The sequence below is a fragment of the Oryctolagus cuniculus genome, chromosome 3 (genome assembly GCF_964237555.1).
Source record: "Oryctolagus cuniculus chromosome 3, mOryCun1.1, whole genome shotgun sequence".
In the NCBI taxonomy this organism is placed as follows: Eukaryota; Metazoa; Chordata; class Mammalia; order Lagomorpha; family Leporidae; genus Oryctolagus; species Oryctolagus cuniculus.
In genome coordinates this window covers 180,477,376-180,501,788 of record NC_091434.1, presented here as the reverse complement: position 1 = coordinate 180,501,788, position 24,413 = coordinate 180,477,376, and the positions used below count along the sequence as shown (strand labels likewise).

The window sequence follows — 24,413 nt, the reverse complement described above, 5'->3', positions numbered from 1 at the left end:
GCCATAACTCCACCCCAATCCTACAGAACAGCTGACTAATACTTTTCAAAATGTTGGTCAGGTGTCAACAAGAAAAGGTGGAAGGTCAGTTAGACACCAGGTAAGACACACAATTCTACATTCTGTGTCAGCCTGTCTGGCTCCTGGCTTCTCCACTTGAGGGCACAGGGGGAGTGAACCAGCCAATGGGAGCTCACTCGCTCTCTCTCTTTCTCTCTGTCTCTGCCTTCAAATGAATGAATGTGTTATAAAATTATTTATCAATAAAAAGAAAAGAAAAATCAAGAAATCTTCATAGGTAGGAGAAGATTAAAAACATGTCAAGTAAACGCTATGTGGTATCCTGGATTGAGTCCTGGACCAGAAAAGGAGCATTAACAGAATAAGCCAATGAAGCCTGAATAAAGTCTGTAATTTAGTTAACAGTAAAGGACCAATGTTAATTTCTCAGGTTTCATCTTTATACCACATTCATGTAACACATCACATTACGGGGAGCTGAGTGAGAAGTAATCAGAAACTCTAATCCCTTTACCATGTGACCAAGAGTGTAGGACTTGGGCAGGGGAGTGTGGAACCACAGGAGCAGGAGCAGTGAGAATTGCGCTTGTTTTTCAAAGGATGTTCCAGGAAAAGCTGACTTCTCAACACTGTTCTCATGAAGCAGCAGACCACCACACACACACAAGCTTCAGAAACTACTTGGAGTCGTAATTGTGAACATACAACATATAAAGATGCACACTGCAAGCACGCAGGGCCCTCTTTTCTCCCCTTTCTACATCCTGGACAATCCCAAATGCCTCGCTGTAAAAGGCTTAGCAAACCTCTTCTCGAGAGGCAGTTTCCTTTTAAGAGGTTCACCTTCCCACCATCTCCTTTACTTCTCACAATAAGCTTTCTGCCATCAACTCAACTGGAAGCTGATGTTTGGCGATGCCAAGAGGGAGACTTACTGTATCTGCCAACAACTCTTCTGTAGGTCTAAGATCATTTCCAAATATATGTGCTTTTACGGGTCTGTTGCTGTGGCTCAGAGGTTAAATCACTGCCTGTGATGCCAGCATCCTATATGAGCACAGATTCCAGTCCTGGCTGCTCCATTTCTGATCCAGCTCCCAGCAAATGTACCTGGGAAGGCAGGAGAAGATGGCCCAAGTTCTTGGGCCCCTGTCATCCACATGGAAAACCTGAATTGGGTTCCAGGCTCCGGGCTTCAGCCTGGCCCAGTCCTGGCCCTCGTGGCCATTTGCAGAGTGAACCAGCAGATGGAAGACCTCTCTTCTCTCTCTTTCTAACTCTGCCTTTCAAATAAATTAACAATCAATCTTAAAGAGTAAGTGATTGGCTTACTTTTAATATTACTGGTTTCTGTGGTTTAGTGTGGTTTGTCTCCACTAAAGCTCATCTTGAGACTTGGTACTGAATGCAGCCGTGTTGAGAGGTATCAGGACCTCTAAGAGTGAATGGGTGGCTAAATAGGATGAATGCTGTTATCACAACAGTAACTTCCTCCTCTTGCTGGCTGAATTGGTTACGGAGGCAACTGGCTTGTTTCACAGTAAGGCTGGCACCCTCTCTCTCTGGTACATCTGCTTGTCTTCTAAAAATGCCTGCTCAGCACTGTTGCATGCACTTGTGCCCTGTGATGCTATCTGCCCTATTTGGACACAACACAAGGCCCTCCTTCCGAGATGCACTGCTAATCTTGGACTTCAGCCTCCAGAACCGTGAGCAAACTAGCCTCCTTTTGTTACAAATTACCCAGCATCAGGTATTGTGTACTAGGAACAGAAATTGGACTTACATTGTAGACAAACTTTCCATATTGTATATTCTATTCTATGTGGAACTATTCATTGTTTCCTTGTTTGCTGATGGCCTGGAGTCAATTTTCTGGTGAATACAAGTAAGAAGGAGAATATTATGTGTTTTCAATAACTTTAGTAAAGTAAAGAAAAAACTTGGGGGCTGGCATTGTGGTGTAGCAGGTAAAGCCACCACCCATGACACCAGCATCCCATATGGGTGCTGATTACTCCACTTCTGATCCAGCTCCATGCTAATGCACCTGGAAAAGTAGCAGAAGATAGCCCAAGTGCTTGGGCTCCTTCACCCTCATGAGAGATCTGAAAGACACTCCAGACTCCTGGCTTTGGCCTGGCCCAGATCTGACCATTGCGGCCACTTGGGGAATGAACCAGCAGATGGAAGATTCTTCTCTCTGTCTCTTCCTCTCTCTGTGGAACTCTGACTTTCAAATAAATAAATATATCTTTAAAAAGAAAAAGAATAAGATTAAGGGGATTCAAAAAATTCTATCTTTTTGCAGTAAATGTAAGCCTAATACAATGCAATAAACTATTTGCAAACAGGTGGATCAAGTCCTAAAGTTATTGCTGCAGTAAAACCTCCCTACGCCCTTATAGTCCCTCTTTATTTCACTCTATAGAAAGAGAATATATTGATTGTCAAGTATGTGCCAGGCACTGTGCCAAACTCTGAGAAAGGGACCCCAAGAAATCTGTAACTTGGGAACTTCTTACTCTGGCCCTCCCAAGCAGTTCACGCAGCTACCAAGGCGCAGTCCTAGTAGGCGAAGGTTACTGCAGCCCCTCCGATCATCAGAACTCCACCCGACCTGGGTGGTGTGCAGCCCCATTTGCAGGACAGATGGACGATATGAGGTGCACAGGGGGCCAGGGGCCAGCCCAAAGGGCAGCACAGCGACCTGAGCTGCGCTGCAGGACGCTCAGACCCCGTCTGCGACCCTGAATCCACCCCAGAACAGGGCGGCGAGCCAGGTGCCCAGCGTCCCGCTCGCCACACCTGCTCCAGGGCCCTGTGAGCTTCCGCGGCCCGCAGGGCACCCGCGGCTCGCCCCGCCCTCGGCCCCGCCCACCATCGGCCCGCCCCTCGGATCCACCTCACGCCCCGCCTGGCCCCGTCTCCCTTGGCCCCACCTCACGCCCCGCCCCGCCCTCGGCCCCGCCCCTTGGGCCATCACGCCCCGCCCATCCTCGGCCCGGCCCTCGGTCCCACCTCACGCCCCGCCCCGCCCTCGGCCCCGCCCCTTGGGCCATCACGCCCCGCCCATCCTCGGCCCGGCCCTCGGACCCCACCTCACGCCCCGCCCCATCCTGTGGTTCCTCCCCGCCGCACCCCTGCGGGCACACGCGGCTGTCCCTGTGCTCGGCCCCGCCCCTTGCACCTCGCCCCACCTCACGCCGCGCCCACCCTCGGGCCCGCCCCGACGTACCTCGCCTGGGAACACACCACTCGCCTGGCCCTCGGGCCCCGCCCCTGGTCCCCACCTCCCGCCCAGCCCCTCCCTCGGCCCCGCCCCTCGGGCCCCGCCTCACTCCTCGCCGCCTGGATGGGCCCTGGGCAGTTTCTCGCGACTGCTGCTGCGTGGCCAGCGCCCTGGGCGGTGCACCCGGGCAGGCCGGAAGTTTCACGTAGCCCGCTGGGCTCCTAAGGAAGGTCACGGGCGTCGCTCTTGTGCCGGGCCTGCTTCACCTTGAACTTTGCCGTGACCTGAGCCCACAGGAGCTGCAGCATGGGGCCCCTGCCGCGCACCCTGGAGCTCTTCTACGATGTGCTGTCCCCCTACTCCTGGCTGGGCTTCGAGGTGACCCGCGGAAGCCCCTCGGCAAGGCCTGGGGGGCGAGGGCACAGGGAGGGGTCCCGGTCGCAGTGCGCTGTTGTGCAGGGTAGAGCCAGGTCCCAAGATGAGCCTTTGCTTCCTGAGAGGATATAGTTCCCCACGGTGCAGCTCCAGCGGATGGAAGGGTCCAGCCACCCCTGGCCCCGCTGGCAGCATTGGGGTCAGGAGCATGGGAAGCGCCCGCCGGCGCCTGGGTCCTGGAGTGCGTTTCCAGGAGTGCGTGGAGGGTTGCAGGGCGCCCCGGGAACCGGGCCCCGCGCGTGGGGCCTCAGCGGATCGGCTGCCATCGCCGGCCCTTCAGTCTTGGCCTGACCCGCTGGCCCTCCTCGCGCCACAGGTGCTGTGCCGGTATCAGAAGCTCTGGAATGTGCAGCTGCGGCTGCGGCCCGCCCTCATTGCAGGGATCATGAAAGACAGCGGTAGGAAGAGGCCTTTGGGGAGCGGGCCTGGGACCGGGTGGAGATCTGTGTCTCAGAGAAGCTGTCCTCAACTGGTCTTTCAGTGGCACCTCAGCCAGTCATTTGTCCTCTGCCTGAGACCCGGGACGGGTCCCACCACGCCTGGGACCCCTAGGTCTTCTCTCACCGGGGCACCCACCTGTCCCCTGCCAGGAAACCTGTCTCCAGCCGAGATTCCCCGCAAAACACAGTACATGAGAAGCGACCTTCAGCGCCTGCAGCAGCTGTTCCAGGTTCCCGTCCGATTCCCAAAGGATTTCTCTGGGCTTGTTGGAAAAGGTGAACAGAGTGGGATGCGGGCTGACACTCACGTTGAGGGCAGAGAAGTGAAGAGATCGAAGTGCAGGAATTAGGGGCCTGGGACAGCCTTCCTTGGAGCACGGTTGGGGAGCTTCAGGCCCCCAGCTGGGTGGGCAAAGGGTAAAAGGAGGGGAGGAGGAGCAGGGCGAGTGGGGTAGGAGAACCGCAGGTGAGGGGCTGCAGGTGATTGTCTGGGGCAGTGTCAGAAGCGGGAAAAGGGAGGCCCTCCATCAGGACACAAGAGAGGAGCTCTCACCGTGAATGGCCGTATTCCACAGGAAGTCTGTCTGCCATGCGATTCCTCACTGCCGTGAACGCCGAACAGCCAGAGATGCTGAAGAAAGTATCCAGGGAATTGTGGATGCGCATCTGGTCCCGGGTGAAGGCTTGACTCTGCAGTCCACCCTCCAGGCCCTCCCTGTCCACACCCCTTTCCTGCTGAGTGTTCTCTCCTTCCCAGGATGAAGATATCACGGAGCCCCAGAGCATCCTGGCTGTGAGTGTCCCATACCCACACCCACTGCTGTTGCTGGATTGAGGTCACTCGGTATTTAGGGGTGAAGAGAACCCATAAACAGATTTGAGAGCACACCAAAGAGATCATTTTCTTTGGGAGAAAGGATGAATGTGTTTGAAGAAATTACTGAAAAGCTGGAACTAAGGATTCTCAGAAGAATAGTTCATGATTGATCTCAGAATAGTTCATGATTGAAAAGGCAGGTGCACAAGAAACAATGTGTGGGTAGGATTTATTTGATAAAAGAAGTAAATGAGAGGTGAAAAACAATGAGAGCTTCCGATGGGGACAGATAGAGAATTCACGAGTGTCTGAAGCCGCAAACACAACGTCACTAATACATGCGGACTGGAAAGCAGGAGCTAAAAACAAAACAAAATGAGATAACTGATTCCAAAATGATACACAAGCTGAGTGAGAACACATGGAAAGAACTCTGGAGGCAGCCAAAAACATGAGCATAAAGGCTGGGTTTTCATATGGGATTAAGTCAGGCAATGCATTACAATATTTGTCTTCCAGTTTACAATAAAATAGTTGAGGCACATTCAATTTCAATATATAAAATGTCACATCACATGAAAAAATGTGATCCATGTACAAAAACAGGCTAATACATCTTTAGTGTCTCTACTCCTACAAACTATATATGTGATTTTTAGCCTTCTTTTTTTCTTTACTGAGTATTCAACAATCATTTGCCATGCCATTTTTTTGTGTGTGTGGTTTTTTTTTTTTTTTTTTTTTTTTTTTTTTTTTTTTTTTTTGACAGGCAGAGTGGACAGTGAGAGAGAGACAGAGAGGGAAAGGTCTTCCTTTGCCGTTGGTTCACCCTCCAATGGCCGCCGCTGCAGCCGGCGCACCGCGCTGATCCGATGGCAGGAGCCAGGATCCAGGTGCTTTTCCTGGTCTCCCATGGGGTGCAGGGCCCAAGCACCTGGGCCATCCTCCACTGCACTCCCTGGCCATAGCAGAGAGCTGGCCTGGAAGAGGGGCAACCGGGACAGAATCCGGCGCCCCGACCGGGACTAGAACCCGGGGTGCCGGCGCCGCAAGGTGGAGGATTAGCCTATTGAGCCACGGCGCCGGCCTGCCATGCCATTTTTAACTCTTTGAAGGTATAGTTCTCCATTCTGCATGGCCTTTCATTCTGGCCTTATTTTTGTGTCCCTGACCATTCTCATTTCCATTGTTGAATGCTTGGTCTGGGACACAATCCTCATTTAGCCAGGTCAGTGGCAGCGCCTCACTGGCTTGGACTGCATGGCTGCATGCGTCCCCCTCCAGGTCTAGGATGTCATGTTGCAGGGGCTGTGTGTTAGCCTCATCCCCTCATAAAGTCTGATGCAAAAATTCTAGAAAAGAATGCATGGCGGGATTTTCAAAATTGCCCAAGAAGGTTCTCATGAGAACCATTGAGCCCCAAGTAGCAACAAGCCCTGATGAAGCCTGGTCATTCCCTGGAAGCCAGGCAGTGGCTGCAGCCTTGTGGATCCTTGTGAGGTCCCAGGATATTTCCTGGGATGAGAGCCCAACCCTTGGTTCAGACAGCATGAGAGACTACAGAATTCTAAAATAGGAAAGAAAGTGCCCTGGACTTGAATTCTGGGGACCTGGCTTCTAGCATTGGCTCTGCTAAAGACAGGCTCTGTACCTCTGAACAAGAAACGTGTCCCCTCCCACTGTAGGCATTTGTGAAAGGAAGCGGTCAGGCTATGTTCCCCAAGACCCCCACATTCAGTTTCTGTGAGTGACTCTACCCTCTGCTGCATCCACTCATTTGAAGGTTTGGGCTAAAGGAAGAGATCCACACTTGTGGCAGATGAAGGCATTGCCAAGAATACTTTAGTGCAGAGATGGAAACCCCCGAGTTTTCTCCAGAGCTCCCAGGCCCCACAACGCTGACATGGCTGTCTTCCCACCACCTGCCCTCAGGCTGCAGAGAGGGCTGGTATGTCTGCAGAGGACGCCCGAGCACTGCTAGAGAAGACAGCCACACCGCAGGTGAAGAACCAGCTCAGGGAGACCACGGAGGCAGCCTGCAGATACGGGGTGAGCAGCTGTGTGTCTTCCCAACCTGCACCCTGAAGACAGAGACAGACTCTGGCTGTGTCCCGCTTTCCTGTCCAAAAGGCCCCTTCCCAGCCTGCGTCTCCCTGTGTCTTCCCGGACGCCCCTCCTCTTCCCTCTTCTTCTGCCTGAGCCTAGGGGGAGGAAGGGAAAGGGATAGATGGTGAGGGAAGCATAACACATCTGAGACTTAGACACAGAAGTTGCACCTGAGGCCATGGAGCCTCGTATCAGTCACCTCTGGCTGCTTTGCTTCTGTGAGCCCAGACAGTACTTGTCTGGAAGGCTTCAGCCCCAACCCTATAGCACCTGCTCCATCGTCTTCCTCCCTGCACTGTAACTGCTTTCTGCAGGCCTTTGGGCTACCTATCACCGTGGCTCACGTGGATGGCCAGACCCACATGTTATTTGGCTCTGACCGCATGGAGTTACTGGCGCACCTGCTGGGTAAGTTAAAAGTTCCACACCTAACTAACTGTGATCCCAGTCCCACCCCTGTTATTCCTGTGATCAGAAGAAGAGGTTCAGAGACAAAAAAAAAAATCCTTGCAATTCCAACAACATGGTCTTGTACAGGCATGCTGCTCAAAGCTGAATGTGGAGGGATGCCCCTCCCCCAGCCTCCATCCCATCTGAGAAAAGGAGGCCTCTGGTGTTGAAGCCAGCAGGGCTCTTCCTAGAAAGCCATGGCCCCTTGGGCCACCCTGTGCTGTCAGCACACCCGAGAATCGTGTGCGGACTAATGTGAATTTCTTCATCCAGGAGAGAAGTGGATGGGCCCTGTGCCTCCAGCCCTGAATGCCTGACTTTGAGACTGCCCTGGGGAAACTCGCTGTTCAGAAGTGCAGAGCTTCTGCTGAACCACTCCTCCACTATGGTACTGGGATCGGGTTTCTCTGTCGGTTGGAGGTATCTCCTGTGGCCTTGGGGATTCACATCCCCACTTCCCTCAGGGGTGCCAGGAAGGGCATCTACCAGGAATACAGCCTGATGGAGAATGGTATGGTTGTTCCTCAAAGAATTTAAAACAGAACTACTGAATTATCCCCTCGGATTCTATGTCCAAAAGAAATACGAAATCCAAAAGTATGTGAAAAAGATACCTGCACTGTCATGATCATCTCAGTGTCAGCCAAATTGTGGAAACAGTTTAAGTGTCCACCTGTCCATGAATGATAAAGTAAATGTGGAAGGGCCGGCACCGCGGCTCACTAGGCTAATCCTCCGCCTGCGGCCCAGGCACCCAGGGTTTTAGCCCCGGTTGGGGCGCCAGTTCTGTCCCAGTTACTCCTCTTCCAGTCCAGCTCTCTGCTGTGGCCCGGGAGCGCAGTGGAGGATGGCCCAAGTGCTTGGGCCCTGCACCCACATGGGAGACCAGGAGGAAGCACCTGGCTCCTGGCTTCAGATCGGCACAGCGCACCAGCCACAGCACACGGGCCATGGCGGCCATTTGGGGGGGTGAACCAACGGAAAAGGAAGACCTTTCTCTCTCTCACTGTCTAACTCTGCCTGTCAAAAATAAAGAAAGAAAAAGAAAGAAAGAAAATGTGGTATATATACTTGTGGCATGAGTTTCAAAACTTTTCTGGGGGCCGGCATTGTGGCACAGTGGATAAAGCTGCCACATGTGATGCTGGTGTCCCAATGTGGGCCCAGGACCGAGTCCTGGCTGCTCCGCTTCCAATCTAGCTCTGCTGATTAGCCTGGGAAGGCAGTGGAAGATGGCCAAGCATTTGGGCCCCTGCACCCACATGGGAGACCTGGAATGAAGCTCCTGGCTCCAGTCTCGCCCAGCCCTTGCCGTATTGTGGCCATTTGGGCAGTGAACCTGCGGACGGAAGACCTCTTCGTCTCTCCCTTTGTTTCTCTACAACTCTTCGTTTCAAGTAATTAAAATAAATCTTAAAAAGCCTTTTTTTATGCACTGTGATAAACTTTATTTTTTAATCCGTATTCTCCACAAAATTTATACAAACTTAATATTATTCAGTCTTAAAGAAGAAAAATTATGTCATTTGTGACAACATGATGAACCTTAATTTAATGAACCTTTAATTAAAAAAAAAGAAGATACCAAAGTGTATAAACCAAAAGGTCTCATTTATACGTATAATCTAAAAAAGTAGAACTTAACACAAAGTGTAAATATAATTTCCAAATGCTGACATGGTGAGATGTTGCTCAAAGCAAATAAAGTTACAGTTACAATAATACAGTTGAGAAATCTGCACATCGTGGTAACTGTAGTTAATGTCTATTTTTAAATCACCGAAAGAACAGCTATCAAATATTAGCAATACATAAATATGACATGTAAATGAGGTTCAGAATGAAAGTAAAAGTCCAAGTGGAAGGCAGGGTTTGGGGGTCCATTGTTTTCCTTCTCCGAGGAGTCAGTCCTTCAAACTGATTCCTAGGTACAAGTGTAAGTGAACGCAGGAAGAGTAGTGACTCAGACCTGCGGAAGAATGGAGTAGAGAGGCTGGAAAGCCAGCTGGTTCGTGCTCCTGACTCATCTCCTGCCATCAGCCCTGGCCTAGAGAGCCCCTCCAGTAACTGGGGAAAACTAAGCCCATGTTCGAGGGTGTGACTGAGTAGCTGTATCAGTCTGGAAAGACGAAAAATGGTGTTTGGGGCAGGGAAAGAGAATTGAGGGAGATCGGGGATCATAAGATCTGAGTCATTGACTCAGTATCCACCAATTGCCCATAAATGATATGACAAGCATTTACTGCCTGCTCCTTGTGTCATACTGAGATGTGAGCAAACCTTACTCTCCCATGACGCACTTCCAATCCCCACCTTCCCAGCAGTCTCCCCTCTGAACCCCAGGAGCACTTTGCACCTTGCTCTCAGCGTTTGTCACTTTGTACTTTGTCTTCCAGATAGTTGGGTCTGTCTTTGCTCCCTGGGAGTCTGCTTGTTGTCTGATCTATTGTTGCGTGCACCTTAGAGTATCGTCTTAGCAAGCAGAGGGTAGCAGTTTGTGGCACCCAAGTTGGATAACTCACTTCCTCTGAGCGTGAGGAAGCAGGTGCTCCTGCACTGATAGTCAGGGTATGAACTGTTACAACCTCTTTGGGCAATTTGTGACCTTATCTGTCAAAAACTTCACTTTGAGGAACTTTACTTATCCATATATGTAAATAAGGGTACCTATAGAAAGGTATTAATTGCAAAAGTCTAAAACAATCTGGTTATCAGTTGAAAGCCATTAGAAAAATTACAGTGATATATATGCATTTTAAAAGAACATAATGGGTAGGAAGAGATAGCAATTTTTGCCTTGGGATTGACTGGGAAGGGATATGAGGGGTCTTTCTAGGTGATAGTCATGCTTTGAATTTTAATTGGGGTTGAGGTCACATACAGTAGTATGTGTCTTTATCAAAACTCATGGAATTGGCCGGCACCGTGGCTCACTAGGCTAATCCTCCACCTAGTGGCGCGGGCACACCGGGTTCTAGTCCCGGTTGGGGTGCTGGATTCTGTCCCGGTTGCCCCTCTTCCAGGCCAGCTCTCTGCTGTGGCCAGGGAAGGCAGTGGAGGATGGCCCAAGTACTTGGGCCCTGCACCCCATGGGAGACCAGGAGAAGCACCTGGCTCCTGCCTTCGGATCAGTGTGGTGCGCCGGCCGCAGCGCGCCAGCCATGGCGGCCATTGGAGGGTGAACCAACGGCAAAAAGGAAGACCTTTCTCTCTGTCTCTCTCTCTCACTGTCCACTCTGCCTGTCAAAAAAACAAACAAACAAAAACTCATGGAATGGTCCACTTAAAATTTGTGTGTTTCACTAGGAAACTTTTCCTTCAAAGGAAAACATTAACTGTGAAAAATACTGGACTGTGAATACTCTCACACATAATGAAGTTTTCAAACAGAAGTCTGATAGCTGCAGCTTTGAAGTATGTCAAAAAATAAGATGTATTGATCATATAAGGATTCGACAAATGAATACAAATGTAATAAGCCAAGTAGAACGTAATGTTAATTGTCAAATATAGGTGGTGAGTACATGCTCTGTTTTTAATAATTCATAATAAAATCTATACATGTTGATCTGTACATATTGATAAGGAGAATCTTCAACACAACATTGTTAAATAGAAAAAGCAAGTGTAAAGCAGTATCTATGGCATGTTCCCATGTGTATACAAGCCTATATTGTTGCATATTCATCAGCTCTTGGGGGCAGGGATGGAGGGGATGGGTTTCAGAAAAATCTGGGAAATTGATCGTCACTATGGGAAGGAGACTGAGACAGGTTTGGGGGCATTAAGGAGTAAACTGTGTACTGTAGCTCTTTTACCTTTTAATTTTTACATCACGATTATAGATTATTTTTAAGTAACTAAATCATATTTAAGTAACCTACATCTTTAATGTTTGTGGGTTTTGTTGTTAACATCCACACATGGTACTGTCTTTCAAATGAGTGTTTCATATCTCTACCTACATCCTAAAACCATGGAAGCCAAAATTAAATGGATTACCTCCCCTAGGCCGATACCCTTAGAGTTTAGCCCAGCACCACTTGTAAGTTACAAACCAAGGCTCCACAAGGAAATCAGGTCCCAGCTGTAGGACGGTGCCCCCTACTGGTCCACACAGATTTGTCTGTTACACTCAAACCAAGACTGTGGCCTTGGCTGCAGTTCACCATGCTGGAAGAGGAGATGGGAAACTGGAAAGCTTGGGCTTATTTTCACTGATTTATAGATTAGAAACTGAAGCTAACTAAGGTTATAAGCTAAATAAAGTTATTTACCCAAGGTCACACAACTAGTAAGTAGAACTGAGATTTGAAACTACGCTTGACCATCTCCAAAACATATACTCTACCATGACTCCTCTTTGTTCATACTTAGGATATACAGGTGGGACTCTGTTTCCGACATCTATAGATATTTCTAACAAACAGTGCTTTCATTGTTGTTACTCTGCAATAACCAGGCTCAATTTCTCAAATTCTGGTGTTGCTTTTTGTGGCTTGGTGCTGAATATCTGAGCTAGAATGATTGCCTAAATCCCACTGTTGACTCAACTCTCTCCTAACAAGCATTGTACAATATTAAAACTAACAACTGGGGCTGGCGCTGTGGCACAGTGGGTTAACGTCCTGGCCTGAAGTGCCGGCATCCCATATGGGTGCCGGTTCAAGACCTAGATGCTCCATTTCCGATCCAGCGCTCTGCTATGACCTGGAAAAGCAGTACAAGATGGCCCAACTCCTTAGGCCCCTGCACCTGTGTGGAGACCCAGAAGAAGCTCCTGGCTCCTGGCTTTGGATCGGCACAGCTCCGGCCGTTGCAGCCAACTGAGGAGTGAGCCATAGGATGGAAGACCTCGCTCTCTCTCTGCCTCTCCTCTCTCTGTGTAACTCTGACTTTCAAATAAATAAATAAATAAATCTTAAAAAAAGATTAAAAAAAAAAAACAACTATGGCAATAGCATATATTTATCATTACATAAATCCCAGAGGCGTTATGGTTGGTTGGAAGCAATGAGGCAATAAACGGAAAAACACATTCTGCTGAATTAAAAGTTCAAGGGGGCTGGCATTGTGGTATAGTAGGTAAAGTCACCACTGGTGATGATGGGCACTGGTTGGTCTCTCCTTCTGTCTCTTTGATTTTCAAAAAAAAAAAAAAAAAGTACTGAGTTTGTCTTAGCAAAACAATTCATCTATGTACTTTCTCTGGGTTGATTTCTTTCTCTGTAGATGAAAAGTGGGAGTCAGACTTATCCCATGTGATTGCCATTAAGAACCAAATGAGATAAGGTATGTGGCCCAATCAATTATTTCTACCCAAAGATGTGTATCTGTGACCACCAGTGTCCACTTAAAAGTCACCTGCACTGGGTTCTATGATTGTTCAGTTAAAATTGCGATCTTTTGTTATCGTTCCTAATTAACTGGTAACAAGTAAGCATCCTGATGGAGAGCCTAGAGTCTCATTTCCCCATGTTTCCTTCTACATGGATAACCTTCCTTTGTCTTCTGACAGTCTCCTTTACTCCTCTTGCTGTCTGAAAGCTTAGTCTTTGCTCAAGATGCCAAAGAGTGAGGGAAAATAGCATTGAATGGCTCCTCCAGGGAAGATCACTGTAATGATCTTAGAATACCACATGTGCTTTGTTAAACTGCCATTTTGAAAGCAGCCAGAAACTATGTTTGAAGCGGGATGATGCTATGGTTATGAACCAGGGTTCTGGGCTCAGATTGTGAGTTCCAATCTTGACCTTGCCCCTATATAGCTACCCACTTTGCTCAAGTTTCTCACCTCATTCATAAAACAGATATAATTATGGTAACTACCACCTATTATACACACCACAGTGACTTAAGTTGTATACCAGCACAATGAGCAGCACACACTAGACATTCCACATGTATTGGCCACAGCTATAAAGCTGATCCAGATTCAGAAGCAAAATTAGCAAGACAAAGCCATAGGGACAAGCACACAGTGGGAGGAATCCAAATCTCACAAGATGTCTGTCAACCATCTTGGCTTCCCTCTTGTTCTCCTTACCCTACCACCTCCCTTCACCACCACCCTGCAAAATGACATTTGTGGGAGTAGTGGGTGGAGTGGAGTGAGTCAACCTCTCAAGGGGTTTGTCAAAGGCAGGCACGAAGAAGGTGGAGTAACCAACGGAATAAAGTGGTGCCTTCACATTTTGCTAAGGATATAAATTGATGAAGATAAAGCACAACCTTGGGGAGACAGTTTGGCCACTTTTTTTTTTTTTTTTGCAGGACAATAAAGACTCATATTCTCCTATTTCAATGATATCACATTGTAAAATCATCCTGAAGAAATAATCCAAGAAGGAAAAACTACACAGAAGACATTCATTGCATTGTTTTTTCAAGTTTAACTGAAGTATAATTCACCTTTCTAAAGTGTACAATTCAGTGGGCTTTCTTTTTACGGTTTATTTACTTATTTGAAAGGCAAAGTGAAAGAGAGGGATCTTCAATTTGCTGACTCACTCCTCAAATGCTTGCAACAGCCAGGCTAAAGCCAGGAGCCAGGAACTCCATCTGGGTTTCCCACATGGGTGGCAGGAACCATTATCTGCTGCATTCCAGGTACATTAACAGGGAACTGCATCAGAAATGGAACAGCTGGGACTTGAACTGGCACTTCAAAACAGGATGCAGGCATCCTAAGCAGCAGCTTAACCTGCTGTGCCACGTCTGCTCCCAGAGTGTGTGTGTGTGTTAACTACCTTCATAGAGTTGTGTAAGCATCACTACAATTTTACGTTTCAATTGCTCCAAAATAAACCCACTATCAGTTCTGCTCCATTCCTAACTCCCTCTCCTCAGCCCTAACAATTTCTTTTTGTTCCTTTTTTTGTTATTTTGACTTTAATTAGTTTTTAACAGACTCAATGTGATTTACAGAGGCAATCCTTTTTTTTTTTCTTCAAGATTTTATTTATTTATTTGAAAGGCAGAGTTACAGTGAGGCAGAGGCAGACAGTGGGGGGTCTTTCATCTGCTGGCTCACTCCCCAAATGGCCACAATGGCAGGCTGCGCAGATCCAAAGCCAGGAGCCAGGAATTTCTTCCTGGTCTCCCATGTGGGTAAAGGTGATGTAGGCAGGCATACAGGATAAAATTGATTGGGTTTGTGAGCTGCAAGACCACGCCTTCACCACGCCCCTGTGTGACCTCATGCCTCTACCTGACCACACCTGTGTGCCCCATGCTTCCTGGCCTACATGTTCCTCCACATGGCTGGCTCCTGATACTCGGTATGAACCCAGATTTCTATTTTATACAGGGCCCTCACTCTCCTATATATTTCTCTCATGAATAAAAAGCTTAAGAACTTATCCATGCTGCCTTGTTCATTTATGCCGGTATTCAGAATTCTCTGAATATTGGGCAGAACCCACACAGGCTTATTAATACTGGGGATTCATTAATAAGTACACAGTGATATCATATGGCACCCCATATTCTGATATCACTCAGTCCAAGGACCTGTGTCATCTTCTGTTGCTTTCCCAGTGGCATTAGCAGGGAGCTGGATTGGAAATGAAGCAGCTGGGACTTGAACCGGCATACATATGGGATGCCCGCACAGCAGGAGGCAGCTTCACCTACTATGCCACAGCGCTGGCCCCATATAATTCTAAGAATATAATGATATTCCCTTCCTCTCTCCTTCCCCCCACAATTCTCACTTCTCACTTTCTTTTTTTGTTTTTGAGATAACATATTTTAAAATTACATTACAGTAAAAAAGCTTGATACTTCTCCAAATAAGAAGTTTAACAATAAGAAGTTTAACTCCGGTGCCGCGGCTCAATAGGCTAATCCTCCGCCTTGCGGCGCCGGCACACCGGATTCTAGTCGCAGTCGGGGCGCAGGATTCTGTCCCAGTTGCCCCTCTTCCAGGCCAGCTCTCTGCTGTGGCCAGGGAAGGCAGTGGAGGATGGCCCAAGTGCTTGGGCCCTGCTCCCCATGGGAGACCAGGAGAAGCACCTGGCTCCTGGCTTCGGATCAGCGCAGTGCGCTGGCCGCGGCAGCCATTGGAGGGTGAACCAACGGCAAAGGAAGACCTTTCTCTCTGTCTCTCTCTCTCACTGTCCACTCTGCCTGTCAAAAAAAAAAAAAAAAAAAAAGAAGAAGAAGTTTAACAAGTAAAAAGCAAAAAGATCCCAGTTTAGTGGGAATATAGACAACTGCTATAAATAATAATTGAAAGGAAAATGACCATTTCACCCATATACAGTAAATTTTTTTTTTTGACAGGCAGAGTGGACAGTGAGAGAGAGAGACAGAGAGAAAGGTCTTCCTTTGCCGTTGGTTCACCCTCCAATGGCCGCCACGGCCGGCGCGCTGCGGCCGGCGCACCGCGCTGATCCGATGGCAGGAGCCAGGTACTTATCCTGGTCTCCCATGCAGGTGCAGGGCCCAAGTACTTGGGCCATCCTCCACTGCACTCCCTGGCCACAGCAGAGAGCTGGCCTGGAAGAGGGGCAACCGGGACAGAATCCGGTGCCCCGACCGGGACTAGAGCCCAGTGTGCCGGCACCGCAAGGTGGAGGATTAGCTTAGTGAGCCACGGCACCGGCTCGCAGCATCATTTTTAATAACAAAAAGAAATTGAAAAAAGTCCAATGTTATTGAGTAACATATCATAAAGATATGCTGGTGAAATTACGGGATATCCATTCAACAAAACACTGTAAGGTTGTTAGAAATTACTATAATACAAAGTATATCAATAGGCAAAATGCATACTATGTAATGCCATTCCTGATTACCATTGTTCCTCATTCCTACCCCATCTGAGCAAGCACTCCTGTGGTCTCCCCATTTTGAGCGCTGGTTAGTCAATGACGGGTAAGATCCCCGGGGGACAACCTAAGACAGGCACAACCACGTACGGAGACCACATGGAAACGGGGTCAACAATGGTATGACCAAGGATCATGCCTTCCATTGCTCAAAAATAAACAAAAAGGGGGAAATATGGTGGAATGAAAAGGCCATGCCAAGATGGCCCCTGGCAACGGAGCCTGCCTGGCAACAGGGTGTGATTGGATGGCTTCAGAAACTGCCTGGCAACAGGCTGTGATTGGTTAGGGCATAAACCGCCCCTTGACCAGATTGGCTGCCTTGGCTAAATAAGCTGCTGTAGCAACTGAAATAAACGAGTCTGCAGGCTGCTCGCCTCTGGCCTGCTTTCAACCGACTCCCAGGGTCTGTGTGGTGACTCCATGCCTCTTGCCCCCACTGTGCTCCTACTCTCAGAACGAATCCACAGCAACAACAGAGAAATATGGGGAGAGACAGAGAGATTTTCCATCTGCTGGTTCACTCCCCAAATGGCCACAAGGGCCAGTGCTGGGCCAGACCAAAGCCAGAAGTCAGGAACTTCTTTCAGGTCTCCTACATGGGTGCAGGAGCCCAAGCACTTGGGACATATTCCATAGCTTTCCAGATACATTAGCAAGGAGCTGGATCAGAAGTGGAACAGCTGGGATTTGAACTGGTGCCCACATGGGATGCCAACATCACAGGTGGTGGCTTTCCCCACTACACCACAATGACAGCTCCGTGAATGTATTCTTAACTGGGATATACTCTGGTTTGTATGTGGCCAGTTAGGAAGGAACTGTAAACATTTTAAATGGCCAAGTTAGGATAATGAGATTGTAGATCTTCTTTTCTTTAGCTCTTAAATATTTTGTAACATTTATTTTAGCAGATGTAATTTTTATAAAATCTATTTTAAATTATTGGAATAGAGAATATATTAAAGAGCACAGCAAGCTCACAGTCCAGCTTCTCTAATTTAGAGCCAGTTTTTTTTTTAATTACTTGCTTATTTATTTGAGAGGCAGAGAGACAGAGAAAGGGAATCTGTTGGTTTATTCCTCAAATACCTCAATAGCCAAGGTAGGGCTAGCCCACAGCTCCAAGTCTGGAACTCAATCCAGGTCTCCCACATGGGTTGCAGGGACCCAACTATTTAAGCCATCATCAGCTGCATCCCAAAAGATACATTAGCAGGAAGCTAGAATCAGGGGTAGTTGGGATTTGAATCCAGGCACTCCGATATGGATTCCCAGTATCCCAAATGGCTGCCCATACATCCAGTTCTTATCTCAACAGAACTTACAGCCTAGAGCTACAAAGCTCCCACCTCTCCCAGAGTGCAGAACCCCTCACTGCAGACCTTCAGGACCATAGCCTTTGGCCTCTTGCCTCTTAGTCCCCTGCCACCAGTTCACTCCTTAACAAAGCCCAGTTATTTATCACACAATCAATGACCCTGAGCCAATTTCCTCCTATTTGTATATTAGCTGTTGATCAAAATCCTGATTCCAGTCATACTCTTCTCATACGAGCTGAATATAAGGAAATTGATGAAAACAAAACCACCAGCTCTTCTCCCCTTCCCCATTCTTCACACAGAGACACATCTGCAGATACTATGGCCTTCCATGAGTCCTCCCTTTGCCCCTATCAGTCTGACACAGGATTATAAGATATCCCACCACTACCCACACATACCTGAGTGTACTTCAAAAAGATTATGGAGGAGCAGGCCTGGGTCACCATCATCCCATATCAGAGAGCATCTGGGTTTGAGTCCTGGCTCCCCATTCTAGCTGCCTACTAACGGGCACCCTGGGAGGCAGCAGGTAATGGTTCAAGTACATGGGTACCTGTCACCCATGTAGGAGACCCAGAGTTCTGAGTTCCTGGTTTCAGCCTGGCCCAGAGCCAGCTGTTGAGGGCATCTGGGGAGTAAACCAGCAGTTGGAAGATCTCTCTCTCTCTCTCTCTGTCTTGCTTTCAATAAATAAAAACAAATTTTTTAAAGTTTGTGAGAGGCCGGCGCCGCGGCTCAATAGGCTAATCCTCCGCCTTGCAGCGCCGGCACACCAGGTTCTAGTCCCGGTCGGGGCACCGGATTCTGTCCCGGTTGCCCCTCTCCAGGCCAGCTCTCTGCTGTGGCCAGGGAGTGCAGTGGAGGATGGCCCAAGTACTTGGGCCCTGCACCCGCATGGGAGACCAGGATAAGTACCTGGCTCCTGCCATCGGATCAGCGCGGTGCGCCGGCCGCAGCGCGTCAGCTGTGGTGGCCACTGGAGGGTGAACCAAGAAAGGAAGACCTTTCTCTCTGTCTCTCTCTCTCACTGTCCACTCTGCCTGTCAAAAAAAATAAAAATAAAAAAAAATAAAGTTTGTGAGAAACGGAATTACAAGTAAATTTATTTTGGTCCCAAAATTTTGAAACTCATGCGCATGAGAGACCTGCAGAAAGTTCAAGGGAAATGCATATTATGAAGAAATTATAGGTGGATTTCAAGATTTTTTTGTACCAAGCCAAACATCTTTTAATTCAATTTTTCCACACTTTCTGAAGTTCCCATATACATGTTCTACTATTTACTGACAATATATTCATTCTGTTTCTCTCTCTCTCTCTCTCTCTGTCTCTCTCTGTCTCTCTCTCTCTCTCTTGCACACCCACATACTCCACACACACTCTCTGCTGTAACTGCCCAGGCTAGGTCGCCACTACAGTGAGGCCGCTGAAAGGGTACCTTCTAACAAAGCAGCAGCTCTACTGAGTGAGCACTAACTATCGGTCTGGAATGATGTTATTTGAAGGGACTCAGAGATGATTCCTCAACCACTCACCAAATGCTCACAGTGGAGGAAAAATAAGTCAACAGGAGTTGGTAAAGGAGTTGGTAAAGGAGTTGGTAAGGGAGTTGGTAAAGGAGTTGGTAAGGGAGTTGGTAAGGGAGTTGGTAAAGGAGTTGGTAAAGGAGTTGGTAAAGGAGTTGGTAAAGGAGTTGTTAAGGGAGTTGGTAAAGGAGTTGGTAAGGGAGTTGGTAAGGGAGTTGGTAAAGGAGTTGGAAAGGGAGTTCGCAAGGGAGTTGGTAAGGGAGTTGGTAAGGGAGTTGGTAAGGGAGTTGGTAAAGGAGTTGGTAAGGAGTTGGTAAGGGAGTTGATAAAGGAGTTGGAAAGGGAGTTTGCAAGGGAGTTGGTAAGGGAGTTGGTAAAGGAGTTGGTAAGGGAGTTGGTAAAAGAGTTGGTAAGGGAGTTGGTAAAGGAGTTGGTAAGGGAGTTGGTAAGGGAGTTGTTAAGGGAGTTGGTAAAGGAGTTGGTAAGGGAGTTGGTAAGGGAGTTGGTAAAGGAGTTGGTAAGGGAGTTCGCAAGGGAGTTGGTAAGGGAGTTGGTAAAGGAGTTGGTAAAGGAGTTGGTAAGGGAGTTGGTAAGGGAGTTGGTAAGGGAGTTGGTAAAGGAGTTGGTAAGGGAGTTGGTAAAGGAGTTGGTAAGGAGTTGGTAAGGGAGTTGGTAAGGAGTTGGTAAGGGAGTTGGTAAGGAGTTGGTAAGGGAGTTGGTAAAGGAGTTGGTAAGGAGTTGGTAAGGGAGTTGGTAAAGGAGTTGGTAAGGAGTTGGTAAGGAGTTGGTAAGGAGTTGGTAAGGAGTTGGTAAAGGAGTTGGTAAGGAGTTGGTAAGGAGTTGGTAAGGAGTTGGTAAGGAGTTGGTAAAGGAGTTGGTAAGGAGTTGGTAAAGGAGTTGGTAAGGAGTTGGTAAGGAGTTGGTAAGGAGTTGGTAAGGAGTTGGTAAAGGAGTTGGTAAGGAGTTGGTAAGGAGTTGGTAAGGAGTTGGTAAAGGAGTTGGTAAGGAGTTGGTAAGGGAGTTGGTAAGGAGTTGGTAAGGGAGTTGGTAAGGAGTTGGTAAGGAGTTGGTAAGGAGTTGGTAAGGGAGTTGGTAAGGAGTTGGTAAGGAGTTGGTAAGGGAGTTGGTAAAGGAGTTGGTAAGGAGTTGGTAAGGAGTTGGTAAGGAGTTGGTAAAGGAGTTGGTAAGGGAGTTGGTAAGGGAGTTGGTAAGGAGTTGGTAAGGGAGTTGGTAAGGAGTTGGTAAGGAGTTGGTAAAGGAGTTGGTAAGGAGTTGGTAAGGAGTTGGTAAAGGCTGGTACAGCTGCAAGCAAGAATGCTGCGGGTGCTCTGCAGCAAGCAGCACCTGGAGGTGGATGTTGAAGAATCAAGGGTTAACCACGGGGCTGGCGCTGTGGCACAGTGGGTTAAAGCCCAGCCTGCTTTCCCAGCATCCCTTAGGGGCACCAGTTTGAGTCCCAGCTGCTCCTCTTCCGATCCAACTTTCTACTACAGCTGGGAAAGCAGTAGAAGATGGCTCAACACCTTGCGTCCCTGCAACCACATGGGAGACCCAGAAGAAGCTCCTGGCTCCTGGCTTCGAATCAGCACAACTTTGGTCATTGTGGTCATTTGGAGAGTGAACCAGCGGAATAGAAGATTTCTCTCTCTGGCTCTACCTCTCCCTGTAACTCAGAAAAATAAAAATAATTCTTTAAAAAATAAAAGAGTTAACCACCAGCATACCCACCAGCACCTCTGCCAGGTCTGCAGGAAGCAGGGAGTCCACAGAAATGGCACTAGGACAGCAGAAGCAGGACACAGCATTCCACAGCCACACTTTGGCTCACTGCGTGCAGAGCACTGAGCGGTCTACAGAGATTAGATAAGCCACTAGAGAGAGACAGACATAAAACAAATTAACCAAAGGGAAGACAAACTGCTTTGAGCTGTGATTAACATCCCAGTGCGTTGAGAAGTGAGAGGGAAAGGTTAATTCCAGTCCTAAGAACGAAGGTCACTGGGAGTTGGTGGGGGGAGGGTGGCTCTCATTAGGGCGCTGCTTGAGGGGGTGGAGTTAGTAAAACCTTTGGAAAAATCAAGGTGAGGCGGTAGTAGGAGGTCAGCCTTGGGCAGGACAAGGAAGGAGAAAGACTGGGCAGGAACTGAAGGGCTGGGCAGGAGAGGGGGCAGGGCCAGTAGGCTCCACCTCTTCCCTTCCCCACTCCCTCTGCAACCTGTTTTCTGCAGTCTGCGAGACAGGTGAGCAAGGAACTCCGGCAGGCCGGTGTGAGGGCGGGCGGGCCATGGGACTGGAGTGTGAGGAGGTGTCTGCGACTGCTTGCTCTGTGGAGTTCAGGGAAGTCCTGACAGACTGGTTTGAGGTAGGGGCTGCTCTGGGTTGCTGTGTTTCAAAGACAAGAAAAGGCTCCCAGCCTGTGCAGGAAATCTTGAAATCTGAGTTTAGTGAGTCAGGATCGGCAGAGAGTGGGGGTGACCCTGGCAGATCTGGGGAACAGGACAGGAGTTACCAGGGCCTCCAGCCATTACCACAGGCTGCTGTCGGTGACACTCATCCTTACGCAGTTGTGTCCCTGTGACTTGTGCTATGTGCACATTCTGTCTCTAGCTGATTGCAGGGGAAATGAGAGCACAGGGTCAGGGAGGGTATGTGGCGCACTGACTCCAGCAGGGCCAGACTGAGGGCCTCTGACTGGGAGGTAGGAGCAGTAACGGAGAAACGGCAGGGCCTGCCCCATCACCTGGATTCCAAAGATGCCAGTGTGCACTGAGTTCCCAGCAGGGCCTTCCCGGGACTGGATCCTGGATGGTGTTGCAGAGGAATGCAGCCGGGAGGGAAGAAGGAGCAAGGGGGGAAGCAGAGCTGTGACACAAGAGGCCTGGAGGTAGAACATCCTGGCCATTCCACATCTACTGCCACCGAGGGAGAATTACAGAGCTGGGGGGACCTCTACGGGTCACGTATGTGATTTGAGATGGAAGAACCTGAAAACCAAACAAAGGAGTAGAGTATGTTGACTTTGGTATTAGATGTAGAGGTGATGTCAATTGCTGGTGCAGACACAACAGCTGTGTGTCTTTTTGCAGGAGCCTGGGGAGGGGCCATGGTGCCAAGCCAGTTGTGGGGGAAACTGGAGAAGCCGTTCCTCTTCCTAGGCTGCGCCTCCCTCCTCCTGGGGCTGGCTTTGCTGGGCATTCGGCCGGACATTGCCTCGGTTGCTTATTTCTTTTTCTCCGTGGGTGGCTTGTTTTTGCTTGGCTGCCTCCTGTCCTGTTTTCTGGAATTGGGGTTCCGAGCAATGCAGACAGAGAGCCCAGGGGCCTCAGACAATGCACGGTGAGTTGAGGGAAATATACCCTGGGCCCATTCTCTCTGTTCCTCTAGTCTTTCAGATATATTGTCTGCTTCCTTCTGTCTCTGGTATCACTGAGGTGAGGGGTCAGGGGCTAATGGTCTTTGATGGGTGGAAGACAGGAAAAGGAGGGGGGGAAGCTCCTTTCGGGAAGCCACCAATGACCTTATCTCTCCTCCCTTAGGGACAATGAAGCCTTTGAGGTGCCAACCTATGAAGAAGCCGTTGTGGTGTTGGAATCCCAGTGCCGCCCTCAAGAACCAGATCAGCCACCCCCGTACAACAGCATTGTCATCCCCCCAGGACTTGAGGGAGGACAGCCTAGCCCTCCAGAGGAGACGAGGAGAGACAGACTGAGAAGGCGAGTAGGCTCAGAGGGGTCTATGATGCAGAGAGGAAACCCTGGAAGAGCTCCAAACAGTGTTCGGCCTCGGGTACCACGGGTTGTATCCACCGCTCCAGATCTGCAGAGCTTGCGGGAACTCCCCAAATCAGAGCCTCTCACTCCACCCCCTGCCTATGACGCCTGCTTTGGTAACCCTGAAGATGACAGCGTTTTCTATGAAGACAGCTGGACACCACCCTAAAGGACTCTCCCACGACTGATCATCTCTCCACACCAGACCCACCTATTCATCCGATCAACATTTCCCTGTGTCTACTATGCGTGAGGAACTGTTTCTCCCGGACATCACAAACGGGGACTTGAACCCAGAGGGGAGGAGGCTACGGTAAGCCCTTTCCCAACTGGGATGAGGGTGGCGCCATGAGTCTCCTGGCACCGTCCGGTGACCTACCCTATGTTTAGTATTTCAGTAGATTGCCCAGAGAAACTGGAGGAGGAAGTGACATCTAAATGTCAAATGTGTCACAGGTTTCTACTGCAGGTGCTCTGCCTCCATTAGACCCCTTAGACTAACAGCCTCGTGAGGCATTGCCCTCATTGAAAAATGAGGATTCCAAAGGTCAGGGGAGTTCGACTATTTGCACAAGGGCGCACCGGCAGCAAATATAAAAAGCTTGAACTTCTAATTCTGAAGCCTATTGTGTTTTCAATACCAGATAACGGGAAGTCAGGCCACTCCTACATCTCGCAATCTCTGTCTTGGGAGAAAACAGAGGTAAAAGGCTTTATATCTAGATAGAAGGAGGAGGGGAGTTGTCTACAGACGGGGCGGGCCGAGCTTGGCTGGGAAGACTCCTTGCAAAACGAATCAAATAATCAACGTCGTGTGCACAGCGGCCCAGGCACCGCTCATCGGGTCCCCATCGCTCTTCAGGCCCCAACTGGGGACTTCCAGGTTTGACGATGCCGGATGTGAGTGGCAGAAAAGGATGAGCACATGGGAGCTCCTTGGAGAGCCACGAGGCACAGATTCTAAAGACTCCCCCTCTGGGGTCGTCTATGTAAAGCTCCCGGGTCACCTGCGAAGCGTCTCCAATCGCTCAGCCGCCTATCCCCGAGCGTTACCCAGGCCCCTGCCCTGCTTCCTCGGAGCCCACTAAGGACACGAGGCTTCCGGGGCTATGCTGTGGGTGCTGGCCCCGGGGGCGACGACATCATTGCTGACCCCGGCCTCCTCGCTGACCTTCACTGCGCAGGTATTTGTCTAAGGCCTTCTGGGCGTCTCGCCATCTTCTCCGCAATCTGGGCCTCAACATGTCAATAAAGTGAAATACACGACCGCCCTTACTCAGTGATGTTATTGCAATGGGGGGAGGGGGCGGAGAAGTGGGTGGCACCAGGGGGAGGGGGCCGTGATTTCCGCGGGAACCAGCAGCCAATCGGATTCCCAGGTCGGACGGCGCCTCGCTCTTTCCCCGCCCCTTCCCCTTCCGCCGAGCGCCTTCTCGCATCCCATTGGACGGCGCGGT

At 49.2% G+C, this 24,413-nt stretch overlaps 2 protein-coding genes and 1 long non-coding RNA gene across 4 annotated transcripts; 2 read left to right on the top strand and 1 right to left on the bottom strand.

Moving 5' to 3' along the window:
• Positions 1-3,300: 3,300 nt before the first annotated feature.
• LOC100349830 (glutathione S-transferase kappa 1) lies at positions 3,301-8,558 on the top strand. The gene is made up of 8 exons (XM_002711954.5): positions 3,301-3,631; positions 4,005-4,086; positions 4,279-4,404; positions 4,704-4,804; positions 4,886-4,921; positions 6,878-6,994; positions 7,366-7,459; positions 7,775-8,558. The coding sequence occupies exons 1-8, from the start codon at positions 3,560-3,562 to the stop codon at positions 7,816-7,818; spliced, it is 672 nt and encodes a 223-aa protein (XP_002712000.3). The 5' UTR covers positions 3,301-3,559; the 3' UTR covers positions 7,819-8,558.
• LOC138849085 (uncharacterized) lies at positions 5,172-22,414 on the bottom strand. The gene is made up of 3 exons (XR_011387503.1): positions 21,927-22,414; positions 20,915-21,057; positions 5,172-5,304 (listed from the first exon to the last, which is right to left on the bottom strand). It is a non-coding gene; the product is annotated as an uncharacterized lncRNA (long non-coding RNA).
• On the top strand, positions 21,292-24,224 carry TMEM139 (transmembrane protein 139). Of its 2 annotated transcripts, none has more exons than XM_008258096.4 (3): positions 21,292-21,426; positions 22,273-22,522; positions 22,723-24,224. In XM_008258096.4, the coding sequence occupies exons 2-3, from the start codon at positions 22,290-22,292 to the stop codon at positions 23,123-23,125; spliced, it is 636 nt and encodes a 211-aa protein (XP_008256318.1). In that variant the 5' UTR covers positions 21,292-21,426; positions 22,273-22,289; the 3' UTR covers positions 23,126-24,224. The 2 variants fall into 2 exon arrangements, with proteins under 2 accessions (XP_008256318.1, XP_002711999.1); XM_002711953.5 differs by having other exon boundaries at positions 21,426-21,548.
• Positions 24,225-24,413: the final 189 nt, after the last annotated feature.

What these genes read in the sequence shown, in the direction of transcription:
- LOC100349830 (XM_002711954.5), top strand. Translation starts at nt 3,560, where the DNA reads ATGGGGCCCCTGCCGCGCACCCTGGAGCTCTTCTACGATGTGCTGTCC. An exon ending in AGCCCCAGAGCATCCTGGCT is followed by an intron (nt 4,922 to 6,877) that starts GTGAGTGTCCCA and finishes ACCTGCCCTCAG; the next exon opens with GCTGCAGAGAGGGCTGGTAT. An exon ending in GTTACTGGCGCACCTGCTGG is followed by an intron (nt 7,460 to 7,774) that starts GTAAGTTAAAAG and finishes TTCTTCATCCAG; the next exon opens with GAGAGAAGTGGATGGGCCCT.
- TMEM139 (XM_008258096.4), top strand. Translation starts at nt 22,290, where the DNA reads ATGGTGCCAAGCCAGTTGTGGGGGAAACTGGAGAAGCCGTTCCTCTTC. An exon ending in GGGGCCTCAGACAATGCACG is followed by an intron (nt 22,523 to 22,722) that starts GTGAGTTGAGGG and finishes CTCCTCCCTTAG; the next exon opens with GGACAATGAAGCCTTTGAGG.